Below are 18,429 nucleotides of genomic sequence, written 5' to 3'. Positions count from 1 at the left end.
TAGGCTCAAGAAGCTAGCTAGGGCCAAAAACCAGCAAACTGATTAGTATCAAGGCCAGTGAGCAACAACTGCTCTGGCCTATAGACTCACTGGATGATTCCCCAGCCCAACCCCCAGGAGAGGTGTCAGCTGATGACGTCAGGGCCTGTAAAGGCCGTCCTGTGATGCGCACGACCGCACTGCGCACATGTGACTGCCGGAACTCCGCCGCAGGGATGCCGGGAATGCCAGAAGAGGACGGCAGTGCGGAAGTCTGTGCACGCGAACAACACCGCGGGACTCGTTACTGACAGGTAAGTTTGTTACATAACTCCCACCCCCACCCCCCACCCCGAGGAGTGGTCTCCGGACACTCTTTACTCGGTCTATCAAGATTTTCCAAATTAAATTATTGCACCAATTGATCTGCATGAACTTGATAAGCGGGGACCCAGCATCTCTCTTCAGGACCATATCCCCTCCAATCTACTAAATACTGCACAGAATTGCTAATCTTTTGAGAATCAATAATTGTTTCAACTTCATACTCTGGTTCCCCATCTACCTCAACGGGAGGAGTAATCCTCAGAGGTAAGTATATTAACTGCAGGTTTCAAGTGTGACACATGAAATGACTTAACACCTTTAATAATAATAATAATAATCCGAACATTTGTATAGCGCTTTTCTCCTGTCGGACTCAAAGCGCTCAAGAGCTGCAGCCACTGGGACGCGCTCAGGAGGCCACCCTGCAGTGTTAGGGAGTCTTGCCTTGAACTCCTTACTGAATAGGTACTTGACCTAGCCAGGATTCGAACCCTGGTCTCCCATGTCAAAGGCAGAACCCTTAACCAGTACACTATCCAGCCACGGCTAATAGATGGAGGTAATTTTACACGATATGCAACATCATTAATATTTTCTTGAATAGGATACGGCCCGATAAATCTTGAACCTAACTTATGAGAGGGTTGGTGTAGGGAAATGATCAGAGTATACAACCCACACCAGATCTCCAGGTGCAAATTCACACTCAGGTAATCGTCTCGCATCAGCATATGCTTTTTGACGAGTTACAGCCTCTTGCAAATTTTGTTGAACTTGAGACCAGACTCATTTAACATGAGAACTCCAATCTTCCAAATCTGGAAAAGAAGGTGATGAAGGAAAGCAAGTAAATCGCAGATTCTGGCCCGATACAATCAAGAAAGGAGACATTTTAGTGGATGAACTGGGTAAATTATTAAAAGCAAACTCTGCAAAGGGCAAAAAATCCAACCATGACTCCTGGCAATCAGAAACAAAGCAACGAAGATATTGTTCCAATGTTTGGTTGGTCCTTTCAGTTTGTCCGTTGGTCTCTGGGTGAAACCCTGATGAAAAGGACAACGTAATACCCAACAGGGAACTGAAAGAATGCCAAAAAAACGGAAAATAAATTGCACCCCTTGATCTGACACAATATTCTCGGGAATCCCATGTAATCTGAATATATGGGTTATAAACAATTTTGCCAATTCCTTGGCAGACGGTAAACCAGAGAGCAGTACAAAATGTGCCATTTTACTGAAGCGATCAACAATCACCCAAATGACTTTTTTCCCCCAAAGGGAGGTAAATCCACTATGAAATTCATGGATAAGTGAGTCTATGGTTTAGATGGAATGGGTAGGGGCATCAAATGACCTCGGGGGGCAGCCTGAGAAACTTTGCTTCTGGCACAAGTGGTGCAAGCTGCCACAAAGGCTGTACAATCCTTGTTTAAAGAGGGCCACAATACATGTTGAGGCAAGAGTTCAATAGTCTTTGCCTCGCCAGAATGCCCAGCTAATTTAGACTCATGAAAGAGTTGGAGTGTCTGTAGGCGGAGATGCAGAGGTACATACAATACATTAGGAGGTTTTCCTGAGGGGCTTTCTAGCTGATAAGGCTGCAATGAACCGTTCAAATCAGGAAATTCCTGAGTGTTCAGGGCTGCCAAGACACAGCTTGAGGGAATAATTGTTTCTGGAGTCACAGAGGAAGAGATTTCAGCTTCAAAGCTCCTAGATAAGGCATCAGCCTTTACATTTTTTGGGCCTGGTTTGTACGTAATTATGAAATTGAAGCAGGAAAAAAACATTGCCCAACGTGCCTGTCTAGGATTAAGTCTCTTAGCTCCCTCTATGTACTGTAAATTTTTATGGTCGGTATATACTGTAACAGGATGTAATGCTCCTCCTAGCCAGTGTCTCCACTCCTCAAAGGCCATTTTATTACCTATATCATAATTACGTTGGACGAAATTATTTTTGAAAAAAAATGTACATGGGTGTAGGCGTTTAGGCCGGCCAGAAAACTGTGACAATACTGCTCCCATTCCAACCACTGAGGCATCCACCTCAACAAAAAAAGGTAACTCCATGTCAGGGTGAGTAAGGATGGGAGCAGAACAAAATGCAGACTTAAGATCCGAAAATGCCTTATAGGCTTGCGGAGACCAGTGAGCAGGATCTGCATCTTTTTTAGTCAGATCAGTGATTGGAGCAACCAAAGTGGAAAAATTCCTAATGAATTTACAATAGTAATTAGTGAATCCTAGAAATCTCTGAATAGCTTTTAACCCTTGAGTCCAGTCTAAAACTGCCGACAGTTGTTTTTTTTCTGATCCATTAACCTCCCTGGCGGTAAGCCCGAGCTGAGCTCGGGCTATGCCGCGCAGGAGGATTTCTCAGGATCTGTTGGGGCGATTCGCCCGCACGCAGCGGCGGAAGAGGGCCCCCCCCGGCCAGAGCCCTGCGCTGCCCGGACCAATGAGTTCCGGGCAGCGCTATGGGCTGGATCGAGTGCGCCTGACGTCAGGACGTCTGCTGACGTCCATGACGTCATGCCGATCGTCGCCATGGCGACAGGAGAAGCCAAATAGGGGAGCGCGTTATATATAGGCGCTCCCCTGTTTGCTATTGTTGCCGGCGACGATCGCACTAGAGGGCCACATGCGCCCTCTAGTGGTGTTTCATGTAGCTACCACTCTGGTAGCTTTACATGAAACAAAAAAACTAAAAAAAGATTTTTGCCCATTAGGCAAAATAAATTAACCGCCAGGGAGGTTAATAACCCAGTATCAGAGATTATGTAGCCCAGGAAAGGTACCTGAGTGACCTTGAACTGACATTTCTCTAGTTTAGCAAACAGAGAATTCTTCCTTAATATTTGCAACACAATTTTAACATGATGACGATGCTCCGTTAGATTATTAGAATAAATCAGTATGTCATCCAAATATATTACCACAAATTTTCCTAAAATATCCCTGAATAGATCGTTAACTAAATCTTGGAAGACGGCAGGGGCATTGCACAGGCCAAAAGGCATCACCAAGTACTCGTAATGCCCATCCTTGAGTGTTGAATGCAGTCTTCCATTCATCCCCCCTGGCGTATTCATATCAAATTATATGCGCCCCTTAGATCGAGTTTGGAGAAAATCTTTGCTCCCGACACCTGAGAAAAGAGATCATCAATCAAAGGTAGAGGGTAACTATTTTTAATGGTGATTTTGTTAAGTCCTCGATAATCTATACAGGGACGTAAGCCCCCATCTTTTTTTTCTTCAAAAAAGAAACCTGCCCCAGCCAGGGAAGTAGAGGGTCGAATGATGCCCTTCTCCAGGTTCTCTTTTATGTATTCCTTCATAGACACTTTTTCTGGCCCAGTAAGGTTATAAAGGTGACCACGTGGGGGCATGGTTCCAGGTAACAGATCAATGGGACCGTCATATGGTCTATGTGGGAGTAGTTGGTCAGCTGACTGGGACAAAAACACATCAGAGAATTCTTGATATGGTGCTGGTATTTTTGCCTCTTCTACTCCTACAGAAAAAAGTGGTGAATTCTTTAAACAGATTCCTTGACATTGAGGTGACCAACTGAACAATTGTCCTGACGACCAATCAAAACAAGGTTTGTGAACCTGTAACCATGGTAGACCCAGAATTATCGGAGTCGTAGGCATTTTGAGAACCTAAAACTGAATTTTCTCAACATTCATGGCCCCCACCTGTAAGGTGACCTCAGCCGTGATTGAAGTGGGTTGTTGTGACTGCAAAGATGTGTCATCAATGGCAGTTACATACACTTTATTCTCCAAAGACATAGCCGGAATACCCAGGTTTGTGGCAAAAACAGTGTCTATGAAATTGCCAGCAGCCCCGGAATCAATAAAGGCCTGAGAGCAAACAGAACTTTCATTCCAACAGAGGGTAGCTGGTAATAACATTTTCTTCATTTTTAGGGGAAGTGGCTGTTCGCCCAAGTGAAGTTCCCCAACTTGGGCGCTGGATTTTTCCGGCTGACTTTTTGGCAGGGCAAGACTGAGCAAAATGACCCTTGCCCCCACAATACATGCATAATCCTTCCTGTTTCCTTCTATTTTTCTCATCTACTGAGAGTTTAGAATAGCCGAGCTGCATAGGCTCTTCACCTGAAGTGGAGGAAGAGCTAACGGTCTTACTGGGATTACCAGAGGAAGAATATGCCTTTCCCTGATGACGGTGTCTAATCTGTCTATCAGCACGGATGGCCAGGGAAATGGCTTCTTCGAGATTTTTCGGTTCAGGATGGCTAATCAACACATCGCTCACAGAGTCAGACAAACCAAACAGAAACTGATCTAGGAGTGCTGCCGCGCCCCACTTGACCGAAACTGCCCATTTCCTGAACTCTGCGGCATATGCTTCTGCCGTGTGCCTTCCCTGATGGAGATCCCTTAGTTTGCGAGCTGCCGTAGCTGAAACATCAGGATCTGCGTAAATTATAGCCATTTCATCGAAAAAAACCTTCTACAGAGCTGAGGGCCTCGTGACCAGAGTGCAGGCCATAGGCCCAGGTTTGTGAGTCACCTTGCAGCAAAGTTTTAATCAGATTGATCCTTTGTGACTCAGTGCTGATGATCTAGGTCTAACCTCAAAATACGACATACAACGGTTTCTGAAATTACAAAAATCAGCACGGCCCCCTGAAAACCTTTCAGGCAGTGGCATTTTTGGCTCAATGATAGATGGAATGAGAGCCGTTGGAGATGTTTGCGTAGCATTTGCGGGTATATTAATCTGAGCGATAGCAGTAGATAACAGCGTAATCTGAGTTTGCTGGTTATTCAGTTGCTCAGTAAGGTGATTAACTGCGCCAACAAGGTTTCGCATGGCCTCCATGATATATGGGCCTTGATAATATCACGCTGGTGCGTGACGATATAACTGACACAGATAATCTACAATAACAGTAATACAAGGTCTAGACCGGTCAGTACTTGTGCACAAGTATAATATCGAGGTACAAAAGTCGTAAGGCGCAAATCGTAGTCAAATTCAAGCAGGGTCATACACGTATATCAGATGTCAGTCGAATTTACAAGGATCAGGCTATAACTGAGTCAGACAGGCCTAGTCGGTAACGGGAATCAGATGACTGAGGTACAGAATCGTAAGGCAAGAGCGGATTCAAAAGGCAGGCAAAAGTTGGTACACAGATAAATATACAATAGATATGATTTCCTAGTAAGTTACAATTACAGCTATCAATGAACAACTAACAACGACCGACTAACTGGAGTACATATATATGGTGAGTACCACCACATATGATGTAGGCTCAAGAAGCTAGCTAGGGCCAAGAACCACAAACTGATTAGTATCAAGGCCAGTGAGCAACTGAACTGCTCTGGCCTTATATACTCACGAGTGATTCCTGAGCCCAACCCCCATGAGAGGTGTCAGCTGATGACGTCAGGGCTGACACCTCCACACACACGCCTCCTTAGCCTGTAAAGGTCGTCCTGTGATGCGCGCGACCGTTCGGTCGCACTGCGCACACGTGACTGCCGGAACTCCGCCGCAGGGATGTCGGGGACGCCAGAAGAGGACGGCAGTGCGGAAGTCCGTGCACGTGAACAAGTCCCGCCGGAGACACTGACACCGCGGGACTCGTTACTGACAGGTAAGTTTGTTACACTTAGTACGCATGCATATCTCACGCACCATTATCCCACGACTACCCACTCAAACTGGCTGTAGCAGGATTCAGGAATGCATCAACATTCTTCACTGAACCCAAATAGCATCCAGGACATCTGGAATTGAACTCCGATAAAACCCAGGTACTGAACTCCAGTAACCAGAAGCAGAGACATAGGAGAGTGAACACTAAACATACGACATTCATGTCACTTGTGTATCTCAGGGGAAGGGATGGATGTTGGGAGCAGTAGAGGTCCGTGTGGGTGCTGCAGGAAGAGAAAGTCATTGGGGGTGCTGGGCGGGATGGGCTCGAATTTGGGTGAATCCGGATAGTTGCTATCTGGATATCACCCAGTAAACCTGTGTGGGGTGGGCGGGGGGGGTCAATCTTATCTGTCTGACGTCTTCTTTAGTCAGTCACTCGGCACCTCTCACGATGCGTTCCAAGCGGCGGTCACGTGATTACAAACACTTCCTGCTTCCGGGTTGAAGGAGGAAGTGTATAGTCACGTGGCGCGCGTGGACCGCGTCGTGGGAGGCGCCGAAGAAGACGTCAGACAGGTAAGCTTGACCCCCCTGCCCACCCCACACAGGTAACTGGGTGATATCCGGATAGCAACTATCCTGATTCACTCGAATTTGAGCCCATCCCTGGTGCTGGGAGAGGTCAGTTTAGGTGCTGGAGGAGGTCACATTGGGTGTTTCTGGGGACAGGAAGCGTGCTGCTGGGGGAGGGCGAGGTCACTGTGGGTGCTGGGGGAGGGAGGGGTCATTGTGTGTGCTGGGGGTGGGAGGGGTCAGTGTTGGTGCTGGGGAAGGGGAGGGGTCACTGTGGGTTCTGGGGGAGGGAGAGGTCAGTGTGGGTGCTGGGGGAGGGAGGGGTCAGTGTGGGTGCTGGGGGAGGGAGGGGTCAGTGTGGGTGCTGGGGGAGGGAGGGGTCACTGTGGGTTCTGGGGGAGGGAGAGGTCACTGTGGGTGCTAGGTGGAGGGAGAGGTCAGTGTGGGTGCTGGGGGTGGGAGAGGTCACTGTGGGTGCTGGAGGTGGGAGGGGTCAGTGTTGGTGCTGGGGAAGAGGAGGGGTCAGTGTGTGTGCTGGGGAAGGGGAGGGGTCAGTGTTGGTGCTGGGGAAGGGGAGGGGTCAGTGTTGGTGCTGGGGAAGGGGAGGGGTCAGTGTTGGTGCTGTGGGTGGGAGGGGCCAGTGTGTGTGCTGGGGAAGGGGAGGGGTCAGTGTGGGTGCTGGGGAAGGGGAGGGGTCAGTGTGGGTGCTGGGGAAGGGGAGGGGTCAGTGTGGGTGCTGGCTCCATAACCTATATCCTGTGTGATGTCACCTGTGTGTATAAATGTCGTCATGCCATGATATATCCTCCTCTCCGCAGCTGTTCTGCCCGGATGGAGAATATAACGCCATGGCCTCCGCCTTCTTCACCACCCCCGAGAGCAGTGTGCGCAGGCTCTTCCATGACCCGGCAGGTGAGTGCAGTGTGCGCAGGCTCTTCCATGACCCGGCAGGTGAGTGCAGTGTGCGCAGGCTCTTCCATGACCCGGCAGGTGAGTGCAGTGTGCGCAGGCTCTTCCATGACCCGGCAGGTGAGTGCAGTGTGTGCGCAGGCTCTTCCATGACCCGGCAGGTGAGTGCAGTGTGCGCAGGCTCTTCCATGATCCGGCAGGTGAGTGCAGTGTATGCGCAGGCTCTTCCATGACCCAGCAGGTGAGTGCAGTGTGCGCAGGCTCTTCCATGACCCGGCAGGTGAGTACAGTGTGTGCGCAGGCTCTTCCATGACCCGGCAGGTGAGTGCAGTGTGCGCAGGCTCTTCCATGACCCGGCAGGTGAGTGCAGTGTGCGCAGGCTCTTCTATGACCCGGCAGGTGAGTGCAGTGTATGCGCAGGCTCTTCCATGACCCAGCAGGTGAGTGCAGTGTGCGCAGGCTCTTCCATGACCCGGCAGGTGAGTGCAGTGTGCGCAGGCTCTTCCATGACCCGGCAGGTGAGTACAGTGTGTGCGCAGGCTCTTCCATGACCCAGCAGGTGAGTGCAGTGTGCGCAGGCTCTTCCATGACCCGGCAGGTGAGTGCAGTGTGCGCAGGCTCTTCCATGACCCGGCAGGTGAGTACAGTGTGTGCGCAGGCTCTTCCATGACCCGGCAGGTGAGTGCAGTGTGCGCAGGCTCTTCCATGACCCAGCAGGTGAGTGCAGTGTGCGCAGGCTCTTCTATGACCCGGCAGGTGAGTGCAGTGTGCGCAGGCTCTTCCATGATCCGGCAGGTGAGTGCAGTGTGCGCAGGCTCTTCTATGACCCGGCAGGTGAGTGCAGTGTGCGCAGGCTCTTCCATGACCCGGCAGGTGAGTGCAGTGTGTGCGCAGGCTCTTCCATGACCCGGCAGGTGAGTGCAGTGTGCGCAGGCTCTTCTATGACCCGGCAGGTGAGTGCAGTGTGTGCGCAGGCTCTTCTATGACCCGGCAGGTGAGTGCAGTGTGTGCGCAGGCTCTTCTATGACCCGGCAGGTGAGTGCAGTGTATGCGCAGGCTCTTCCATGACCCGGCAGGTGAGTGTAGTGTGCGCAGGCTCTTCTATGACCCGGCAGGTGAGTGCAGTGTGCGCAGGCTCTTCTATGACCCGGCAGGTGAGTGCAGTGTATGCGCAGGCTCTTCCATGACCCGGCAGGTGAGTGTAGTGTGCGCAGGCTCTTCTATGACCCGGCAGGTGAGTGCAGTGTATGCGCAGGCTCTTCCATGACCCGGCAGGTGAGTGCAGTGTGTGCGCAGGCTCTTCCATGACCCGGCAGGTGAGTGCAGTGTGTGCGCAGGCTCTTCCATGACCTGGCAGGTGAGTGCAGTGTGTGCGCAGGCTCTTCCATGACCCGGCAGGTGAGTGCAGTGTGTGCGCAGGCTCTTCCATGATCCGGCAGGTGAGTGCAGTGTGTGCGCAGGCTCTTCCATGACCCGGCAGGTGAGTGCAGTGTGCGCAGGCTCTTCCATGACCCGGCAGGTGAGTGCAGTGTGTGCGCAGGCTCTTCCATGACCCGGCAGGTGAGTGCAGTGTATGCGCAGGCTCTTCCATGACCCGGCAGGTGAGTGTAGTGTGCGCAGGCTCTTCCATGACCCGGCAGGTGAGTGCAGTGTGTGCGCAGGCTCTTCCATGACCCGGCAGGTGAGTGCAGTGTGCGCAGGCTCTTCCATGACCCGGCAGGTGAGTGCAGTGTGCGCAGGCTCTTCTATGACCCGGCAGGTGAGTGCAGTGTATGCGCAGGCTCTTCCATGACCCGGCAGGTGAGTGTAGTGTGCGCAGGCTCTTCCATGACCCGGCAGGTGAGTGCAGTGTGTGCGCAGGCTCTTCCATGACCTGGCAGGTGAGTGCAGTGTGTGCGCAGGCTCTTCCATGATCCGGCAGGTGAGTGCAGTGTATGCGCAGGCTCTTCTATGACCCGGCAGTTGAGTGCAGTGTGCGCAGGCTCTTCTATGACCCGGCAGGTGAGTGCAGCGTGCGCAGGCTCTTCTATGACCCGGCAGGTGAGTGCAGTGTGCGCAGGCTCTTCTATGACCCGGCAGGTGAGTGCAGTGTGTGCGCAGGCTCTTCCATGATCCGGCAGGTGAGTGCAGTGTGCGCAGGCTCTTCCATGACCCGGCAGGTGAGTGCAGTGTGTGCGCAGGCTCTTCCATGACCCGGCAGGTGAGTGCAGTGTGTGCGCAGGCTCTTCTATGACCCGGCAGGTGAGTGCAGCGTGCGCAGGCTCTTCTATGACCCGGCAGGTGAGTGCAGTGTGCGCAGGCTCTTCTATGACCCGGCAGGTGAGTGCAGTGTGTGCGCAGGCTCTTCCATGATCCGGCAGGTGAGTGCAGTGTGCGCAGGCTCTTCCATGACCCGGCAGGTGAGTGCAGTGTGTGCGCAGGCTCTTCCATGACCCGGCAGGTGAGTGCAGTGTGTGCGCAGGCTCTTCTATGACCCGGCAGGTGAGTGCAGTGTGCGCAGGCTCTTCCATGACCCGGCATGTGAGTGCAGTGTGCGCAGGCTCTTCCATGATCCTGTCATCCCTCCCTCCAGGTTCCTTTAACCCCCTGACGCTGGGCCTGTTCACCATCCTGTACTTCTTCTTGGCGTGCTGGACGTACGGCCTTACTGTGTCTGCCGGAGTCTTCATCCCGTCCCTCCTCCTCGGAGCCGCCTGGGGCCGCCTCTTCGGGATTCTCCTCACCACCATCTCCAATGACTCTGTGGTAAGGGGGCGGGGCCAGTGAGGGAGGAGCTCATAGTACAATATCCAGGCCTGGCCGTTCACAGGGGGCGGGGCCAGTGAGGGAGGAGCTCATAGTAAAATATCCAGGCCTTGCCGGTCACAGGGGGCGAGGCCAGTGAGGGAGGAGTTTATAGTACAATGTCCAGGCCTGGCCAGTCACGGGGGGCGGGACCAGTGAGGGAAGAGCTCATAGTACAGTGTCCAGGCCTGGCCAGTCACAGGGGGCGGGGCCAGTGAGGGAGGAGCTCATAGTACAATGTCCAGGCCTGGCCAGTCACGGGGGGCGGGGCCAGTGACGGAGGAGCTCATAGTACAATGTCCAGGCCTGGCTGGTCACAGGGGGTGGGGCTAATGAGGGAGGAGCTCATAGTACAATGTCCAGGCCTGGCTGGTCACAGGGGGTGGGGCTAATGAGGGAGGAGCTCATAGTACAATGTCCAGGCCTGGCTGGTCACAGGGGGTGGGGCTAATGAGGGAGGAGCTCATAGTACAATGTCCAGGCCTGGCCAGTCACAGGGGGCGGGGCCAGTGAGGGAGGAGCTCATAGTACAGTGTCCAGGCCTGGCCAGTCACAGGGGGCGGGGCCAGTGAGGGAGGAGCTCATAGTACAGTGTCCAGGCCTGGCCGGTCACAGGGGGCGGGGCCAGTGAGGGAGGAGCTCATAGTACAGTGTCCAGGCCTGGCCGGTCACAGGGGGCGGGGCCAGTGAGGGAGGAGCTCATAGTACAGTGTCCAGGCCTGGCACAGGGAAAGTGAGTGGACCAGGCCTAAAGCACCCCGAGGTGAGAGGGATATTCTTTAAAGTTTATTATGCTGTTGCTTATCTTCTAGTGCAGAGAGTAAAGCCCCATCTACACGATACGATTCTTTGTGCGATTCGATTACGATTCTACCCGGTATTTACGATCCGATTTAAATCCGACATGTCCAATCAGGATTCGATTAGCTATTGCAAAACAATGGCAAATAAAATCAAATTGAATCCCAATCGGACTTGTGGGATTTAATTTGATCGTAAATAGAATCGTAATCGAATCGCACAAAGAATTGTATCGTGTAGATGACTTCAGGTCTGCTTTAATGATTTCTTGTGTCATATCTCCCTCTAGTGGTCACATTCAGACCTGCGTATTAATAAACCATCTAATGTTGTGTACGGTGTTAGCTTTGCACTGTTATATATTTGGACAGAGAAGCTTTTTCTAGTTTTGGTTCTGTACATTACCACAATGAATTTTAACCAGTTCAGCCTTCAGTCGTTTTCACTTTATGCATCCGAGCAATGTTCACCTCTCATTCATTAGCCTATAACTTTATCACTACTTATCACAATGAACTGATCTATATCTTGTTTTTTCCGCCACCAATTAGGCTTTCTTTGGGGGGTACATTTTGCTAAGAGCTACCTTACTGTAAATGCATTTTAACAGTAAGAATAAGAAAAAAAATGAAAAAATTCATTTGTCAGTTTTCGGCCATTATAGTTTTAAAATAAAACATGCCTTCATAATTAAAACCCACATATTATATTTGCCCATATGTCACGGTTATTTCACCGTTTAAATTATGTCCCTATCACAATGTATCGCGACAATATTTTATTTGGAAATAAAAGAGCATTTTTTCCGTTTTGCATCCATCACTATTTACAAGCTTATAAAAAAAAAAAAATAGAGAGAAATATTTCATCTTTACATAGATATTTAAAAAGTTTAGACCCTTAGGTAAATATTTATGTGTTGTTTTTTTTTTGTTTGTTTTTTATAGTAATTTTTTTGTTTTTTTTTACTAAACATTTTATGTGGGCATTTTTGGGAGGGTGGGATATAAATAGTGTTTTATTTGGGGAAATATTTGTGTATTGTAATGTTTTTTTACTTTTACTTGTAGTTTTACTTTTTGGCCACAAGATGGCAATCTTGAGTTTGTTTACATGACGTCACTCTAAGCGTACAATGTACGCTTAGAGGGACAGAGCTTCAGAAAAAGCGTAACTTCCGAGAGAAGCTGTCGCTTTTTCAGCGGGGGAGAGGAATCAGTGATCGGGCACCATAGCCTGATACATTGATTCCTGGGCTACCGAATCCGCGGCCGGGAGTGCGCGTGCATCCTGAGAAAGAAAGCAAGCAATGGTGAATACAGGAACTCAAAAAGACCTGGAGATCCTTGGAAGACAACAGTGATGGATGATCCCAGAATCATTTCCATGGTGAAGAGAAACTCCTTTCACAACAGCCAACCAAGTGAGCAGCACTCTCCAGGGGGGAGGCGTCTCCATATCCAAGTCTATGGCCACTGCACACCAAAAACCGCTAGCAGATCTGGAAAACGCTAGAGATTTTTTAAGAAGATTTCAGAGCGATTCTAGGCATGTTAGAGATGTTTTCTAAACATGCCTAGCGGTTTTTGGAGCGTTTTTGTGTAGCAGATGTCATATATTGTTGCAGTAAAACTGTTACTGAACAGCTTCTGTAACAAAAACGCCTGGAGAACTGCTCTGATCTAGCGTTTCTCAGAGCGGTTTTCCACTTTCCTATACTTTACATTGAGGCAGAAACGCCTCCGAAATCTATAAAATGCTGCAGCCCCCCGAGTTTGCGTTTGTGAAAAAAACGAACAGCTCTGGTGTGCACCATCCCATTCACTTTCATTAGCCAAGCAGTTTTCGAATCGCAAGCAATTTAAAAAACGTTCCAGAGCCGCTCTGGTGTGCACCAGCCCATTCACTTTCATTAGCCAAGCGGTTTTCCCCCTGCAAGCGTTTTGAAAACCGTTCCAGAACCGCTCTGGTGTGCAGCAGCCCTACCAGAACGGGAAGACTGCATGGAAGTAAATACAGAGAGTGCACTGCAAGGTCCAAGCCACTCATAAGCCTCAACAATAGAAAGGCAGACTGAACTTTGCTAAAGATCATCTAAAAAGCCCCCACAGTTCTGGGAAAACATTCTATGGAGAGATGAAACCAAGACCACCCTCTACCAGAATCATGGCAAGAGAGAAGCATGGAGAAGGTGTGGAACAGCTGATTATCCAAAGCTACCACATCTGTGAGACATGGTGGTGGCAGTGTGATAGCTTGCGTGTGCATGGCCAAACACAGCCTATACAGCGCAGGAGATTTGGGTGCAGCCGGCGCCACCATAGGCAGTAATAGGAATTACATCTATAGCAGCGCACAGTGAGTTACTTCGGCGCGTCCCGGAGCTGAAGTTACTTATAAAACACTGAAATACATCCGCCAGCAATGGCTGGAAGCTGAATTATATCATTCCCTACCATCCACGTGGACCTGGAGGGGGAATAGTAATTACTGCCGCCAGGACTTGTGCAGAAGCAGGATCAGCCCTATATCAGCTGTATCCTGCGCCCAAGTCTCCTGGCGGCGGATTCACACATACGCCTGTTTGGCTGTCAGTGGCACTGGGACACTAGTGTGCATTGGCTGTCAGTGGCACTGGGTGTTACGCTTGGTGGTATATTCTCCACGGTCAGCATGACATGCATAACCGGACGAGGAGGAGGTACACACACTAGCACAAGGAACCAGGATATCCCCACTTTAGTGAAGTAGAGGACTGACTCCAACAGGAGATGTGGCAAACAGAGCAGGCGTAGATCCGAACCGCCACAAATAATCCTTCCACTGTAGTAGCTCAGCCCAAGGCAGCGCTGAGCGCATAAACCAGAACTCAAAAGATCAGGACAGGTAACAGAATGAACGTTTGCTTAACTAGTCACTACTTAAGTGACAGCAAGCGTCCAAGACAAGACAGACTGGAATGAGGCAGCCAATGTGATTACAGCGGTGGTGTGCCTCACAAGGACAGGACAGAATAGTCGGGAAATAGAGTCAAAGAAGACAGACGTAATACACACAAATATACAACAGGTATGATTTCCTAGCGTATTACGATTACAGCTATCAATGAACTACAAACGACTAACTCACATATGTATATATCGGCGATGAACCGATATATGACATAAGCAAGGAACACTAACTAAGAACTGGAGCAGGACTAGGAAGGATTCGCCACTTCTACGCAGAAGCGAGCGCAATCCACGCAAGGCAACAGGAACAGGACTGACTAGCTAAGCACGGGTGATCACGATACGCGCAACCTACCAAAACGTGCTGGAAACTGACTGACTGAACACAGGATATAAACAGTTCGTGTACGTATATATCAGCGACACTGATGTATTAACGTAACACGAATACAAGGAAAATAGCAAACACGCTAGTATGAATATATATCGGCGATTAACCAATATATGATGCAAGACCAGCAAAGTAACATTAGAACTAGAAACACGATCTGGGGCGAAAGCAGCAGCAAGACAGGCTTATGCTGGAACTATGATAGCCCATGGAGCCCTGCAGGAAGCAGTCCTTTATACTGAGGTCATCCAATGGGAGCAGACATGCAGATTCCCACACAGGTGAATGATAATCAGTCACAAGCTGACAGCAGGAAAGGGCAGACAATGATATGCAGCCTGCAAGAAAGGGATTGCAGTTCCATTGCAACAGACAATGTTTGTTTTCACAAAAGCATATTAACCTGTCATTAACTTCAGAGCGACTGCAGATGGAATCAATGCTCAGTGTGAGCGCACGCAAAACTATGCGAGCGAATGGACGCAAAGAAATCAAAAACTGCCTGTCTACAGTAAAATTGCAGCCAGCAGTACATGCTGCAGAAGTGATCATAACACTGGGACACTAGTGTGTATTGATGATGTGACACAGGACAGAAACAGCCGAATGAATTCTGAGGAGTTCAGAGACACACTGTCTGCTCAAATCCAGCTAAATGCAATCAAAATGATTGGCCAACGTTTCATGGGACATACAGCCAAAGCAACCCAGGAGTTTGTTAAAGCAATGGGAAATTCTTGAATGGCCATGTCAGTCACCTAATCTTAACCCAACTGAGCAGCATTTTACTTGCTTAAAGGGAAGGTTCAGGGACTATGAAAAAAAAATAAAAGTCCTTATCCACTTACCTGGGGCTTCCTCCAGCCCGTGGTAGGGAGGAGGTGCCCTCGGCGCCGCTCCGCAGGCTCCCGGTGGTCTCTGGTGGCCGACCTGGCCAGGCCGGCGGCCAGGTCGGGCCTCTACTGCGCTCCATTGTGCGTTCCACGCTGGCGCGCTGACGTCATCGGACGTCCTCCGGGCTGTACTGCGCAGGCTCAGTAGTTCTGAGCCTGCGCAGTACAACCCGGAGGACGTCCGATGAAGTCAGCGTGCCGGCATGGAGCGCAGAAGAGGCCCGACCTGGCCGCCGGCCTGGTCGGGTCGACCACCGGGAGCCAGCGGAGCGGCGCCGAGGGCACCTCCTGCCTGCCACGGGCTGGAGGAAGCCCCAGGTAAGTGGATAAGGATTTTTTTTTTTTTTCATAGTCCCTGAACCTTCCCTTTAAGAATAAACGTTGGACAGAAAGACCCACAAACAGCAACTGAAAGCCGCTGCAGTAAAGGCCGGGCACAGTACTAACTAGGAGGAAACCCGGCATCTGGTGATGTCCATGAGTTCAAGACTTCAGGCTGTCATTGCCAGCAAAGGAGGAAACCCAGCATCTGGTGATGTCCATGAGCCCAAGACTTTAGGCTGTCATTGTCAGCAAAGGAGGAAACCCAGCATCTGGTGATGGCCATGAGCTCAAGACTTTAGGCTGTCATTGTCAGCAAATGAGGAAACCCAGCATCTGGTGATGTCCATGAGCCCAAGACTTCAGGCTGTCATTGCCAGCAAAGGAGGAAACCCAGCATCTGGTGATGTCCATGAGCCCAAGACTTTAGGCTGTCATTGCCGGCAAAGGAGGAAACCCAACATCTGGTGATGTCCATGAGCTCAAGACTTCAGGCTGTCATTGTCAGCAAAGGAGGAAACCCAGCATCTGGTGATGTCCATGAGCCCAAGACTTCAGGCTGTCATTGCCGGCAAAGGAGGAAACCCAACATCTGGGGATGTCCATGAGTTCAAGACTTCAGGCTGTCATTGCCAGCAAAGGAGGAAACCCAACATCTGGTGATGTCCATGAGCCCAAGACTTCAGGCTGTCATTGCCGGCAAAGGAGGAAACCCAACATCTGGTGATGTCCATGAGCCCAAGACTTCAGGCTGTCATTGCCAGCAAAGGAGGAAACCCAGCATCTGGTGATGGCCATGAGCTCAAGACTTCAGGCTGTCATTGCCAGCAAAGGAGGAAACCCAGCTTCTGGTGATGTCCATGAGCTCAAGACTTCAAGCTGTCATTGCCGGCAAAGGAGGAAACCCAACATCTGGTGATGTCCATGAGCTCAAGGCTGTAATTGCCAGCCAAGGGGGAAACCCAGCATCTGGAAGTCTGACCTTCAACTGCAACTGAGTCCTTTCATTTACAACACAGAGGCCTCGCCCATCCATGGCAACACAGAGGCCCCGCCCATCCATGGCAGGCCCCGCCTGTCCACGGCAACACGCAGGCCCCGCCCGTCCACGGCAACACGCAGGCCCCGCCCGTCCACGGCAACACGCAGGCCCCGCCCGTCCACGGCAACACGCAGGTCCCGCCCAACACGCAGGCCCCGCCCGTCCACGGCAACACGCAGGCCCCGCCCGTCCATGGCAACACGCGGGCCCCGCCTGTCCATGGCAACACGCGGGCCCCGCCCGTCCATGGCAACACGCGGGCCCCGCCCGTCCACGGCAACAAGGTCTATAGCAGAGAATGTAGCCTTCCCAGTGCAGCAGCAGAAGTGAGACCAGCTCAGGGAAGTGGCCCTGCATACAGGATGACATGTAAAGGTTGTCTGTGAAGATACGGATGTAGCCAGTGCATCTCCCAGCATAACACAATATAAAGTGCTTATTGTATGAAAGGCTGTGTCTCTATTATTTGTGGTGATGTAATGGCTCTCCCCTTGTCTCCTGCAGTCGTGGGCGGATCCTGGGAAGTACGCCCTGATGGGGGCGGCGGCTCAGCTTGGTGAGTATTCTGATATCTGATACACCCGCTGTAATAATGATCCTCTGACAATGTGAACCCATTCTGAATATATTACCAGGTGCAGCCTGGGCAGACCAGCGAGGAGTCATGTGACCTTTACTGCTGTGCGGTCATGTGATCTTTACTGTGGTGCGGTCATGTGACCTTTACTGCTGTGCGGTCATCATGTGATCTTTACTGCTGTGCGGTCATGTGATCTTTACTGCGGTGCGGTCATGTGACCTTTACTGCTGTGCGGTCATCATGTGATCTTTACTGCTGTGCGGTCATGTGACCTTTACTGCTGTGCGGTCATCATGTGACCTTTACTGCTGTGCGGTCATCATGTGACCTTTACTGCTGTGCGGTCATCATGTGACCTTTACTGCTGTGCTGTCATGTGATCTTTACTGCTGTGCGGTCATGTGACCTTTACTGCTGTGCGGTCATCATGTGACCTTTACTGCTGTGCGGTCATCATGTGACCTTTACTGCTGTGCGGTCATCATGTGATCTTTTCTGCTGTGCGGTCATCATGTGATCTTTACTGCTGTGCGGTCATGTGATCTTTACTGCTGTGCGGTCATGTGACCTTTACTGCTGTGCGGTCATGTGACCTTTACTGCTGTGCGGTCATGTGACCTTTACTGCTGTGCGGTCATCATGTGACCTTTACTGCTGTGCGGTCATGTGATCTTTACTGCTGTGCGGTCATCATGTGACCTTTACTGCTGTGCGGTCATCATGTGACCTTTACTGCTGTGCGGTCATCATGTGACCTTTACTGCTGTGCGGTCATCATGTGATCTTTACTGCGGTGCGGGCAAGTGACCTTTACTGCTGTGCGGTCATCATGTGACCTTTACTGCTGTGCGGTCATTGTCACGGATTCATTTGTGCATTCGCAGGGAACTGAACACACAAAGATGTGATTTAGAGAACCCCTTTTTAGGTCACAGCTTGACTTTAAAAAAAATAAATTACTGTTTTGTCAAAAACCAGCCCTTCTTTTCATAGGAAGCATTGTTTATTCTCCCCTGGAGAGAGTGCAATAAAGTCATTACTTTCTCCTGCAGACACCACTCACATTCTTAAGGGGCCCATACACCTAACGATTTTCCCGCCGATATACAGCCGTTTCGATCACAGTGATCGAAACGGCTGTGAAATCGCTGCGCACACCGCTGACAGAACGATCGATTTCCGTCCGAAATCAATCATTCCCGTTGACCCATCCGTGCGGAAGATTT

General features: G+C 50.6%; 1 protein-coding gene across 1 annotated transcript in view; it reads left to right on the top strand.

Moving 5' to 3' along the window:
- The window catches only part of CLCN7 (chloride voltage-gated channel 7), a 224,391-nt gene that overhangs the window by 157,595 nt on the left and 48,367 nt on the right, over positions 1 to 18,429 (top strand). The window contains exons 16-18 of the mRNA XM_068243464.1: positions 7,350 to 7,443; positions 10,013 to 10,185; positions 17,128 to 17,179. Coding sequence (XP_068099565.1) covers positions 7,350 to 7,443; positions 10,013 to 10,185; positions 17,128 to 17,179 — 319 coding nt within the window. The remainder of the gene's footprint in view (positions 1 to 7,349; positions 7,444 to 10,012; positions 10,186 to 17,127; positions 17,180 to 18,429) is intronic.

This window comes from Hyperolius riggenbachi, chromosome 7 (genome assembly GCF_040937935.1).
Source record: "Hyperolius riggenbachi isolate aHypRig1 chromosome 7, aHypRig1.pri, whole genome shotgun sequence".
NCBI lineage: Eukaryota > Metazoa > Chordata > Amphibia > Anura > Hyperoliidae > Hyperolius > Hyperolius riggenbachi.
This window is presented reverse-complemented; position numbering and strand designations above follow the sequence as displayed.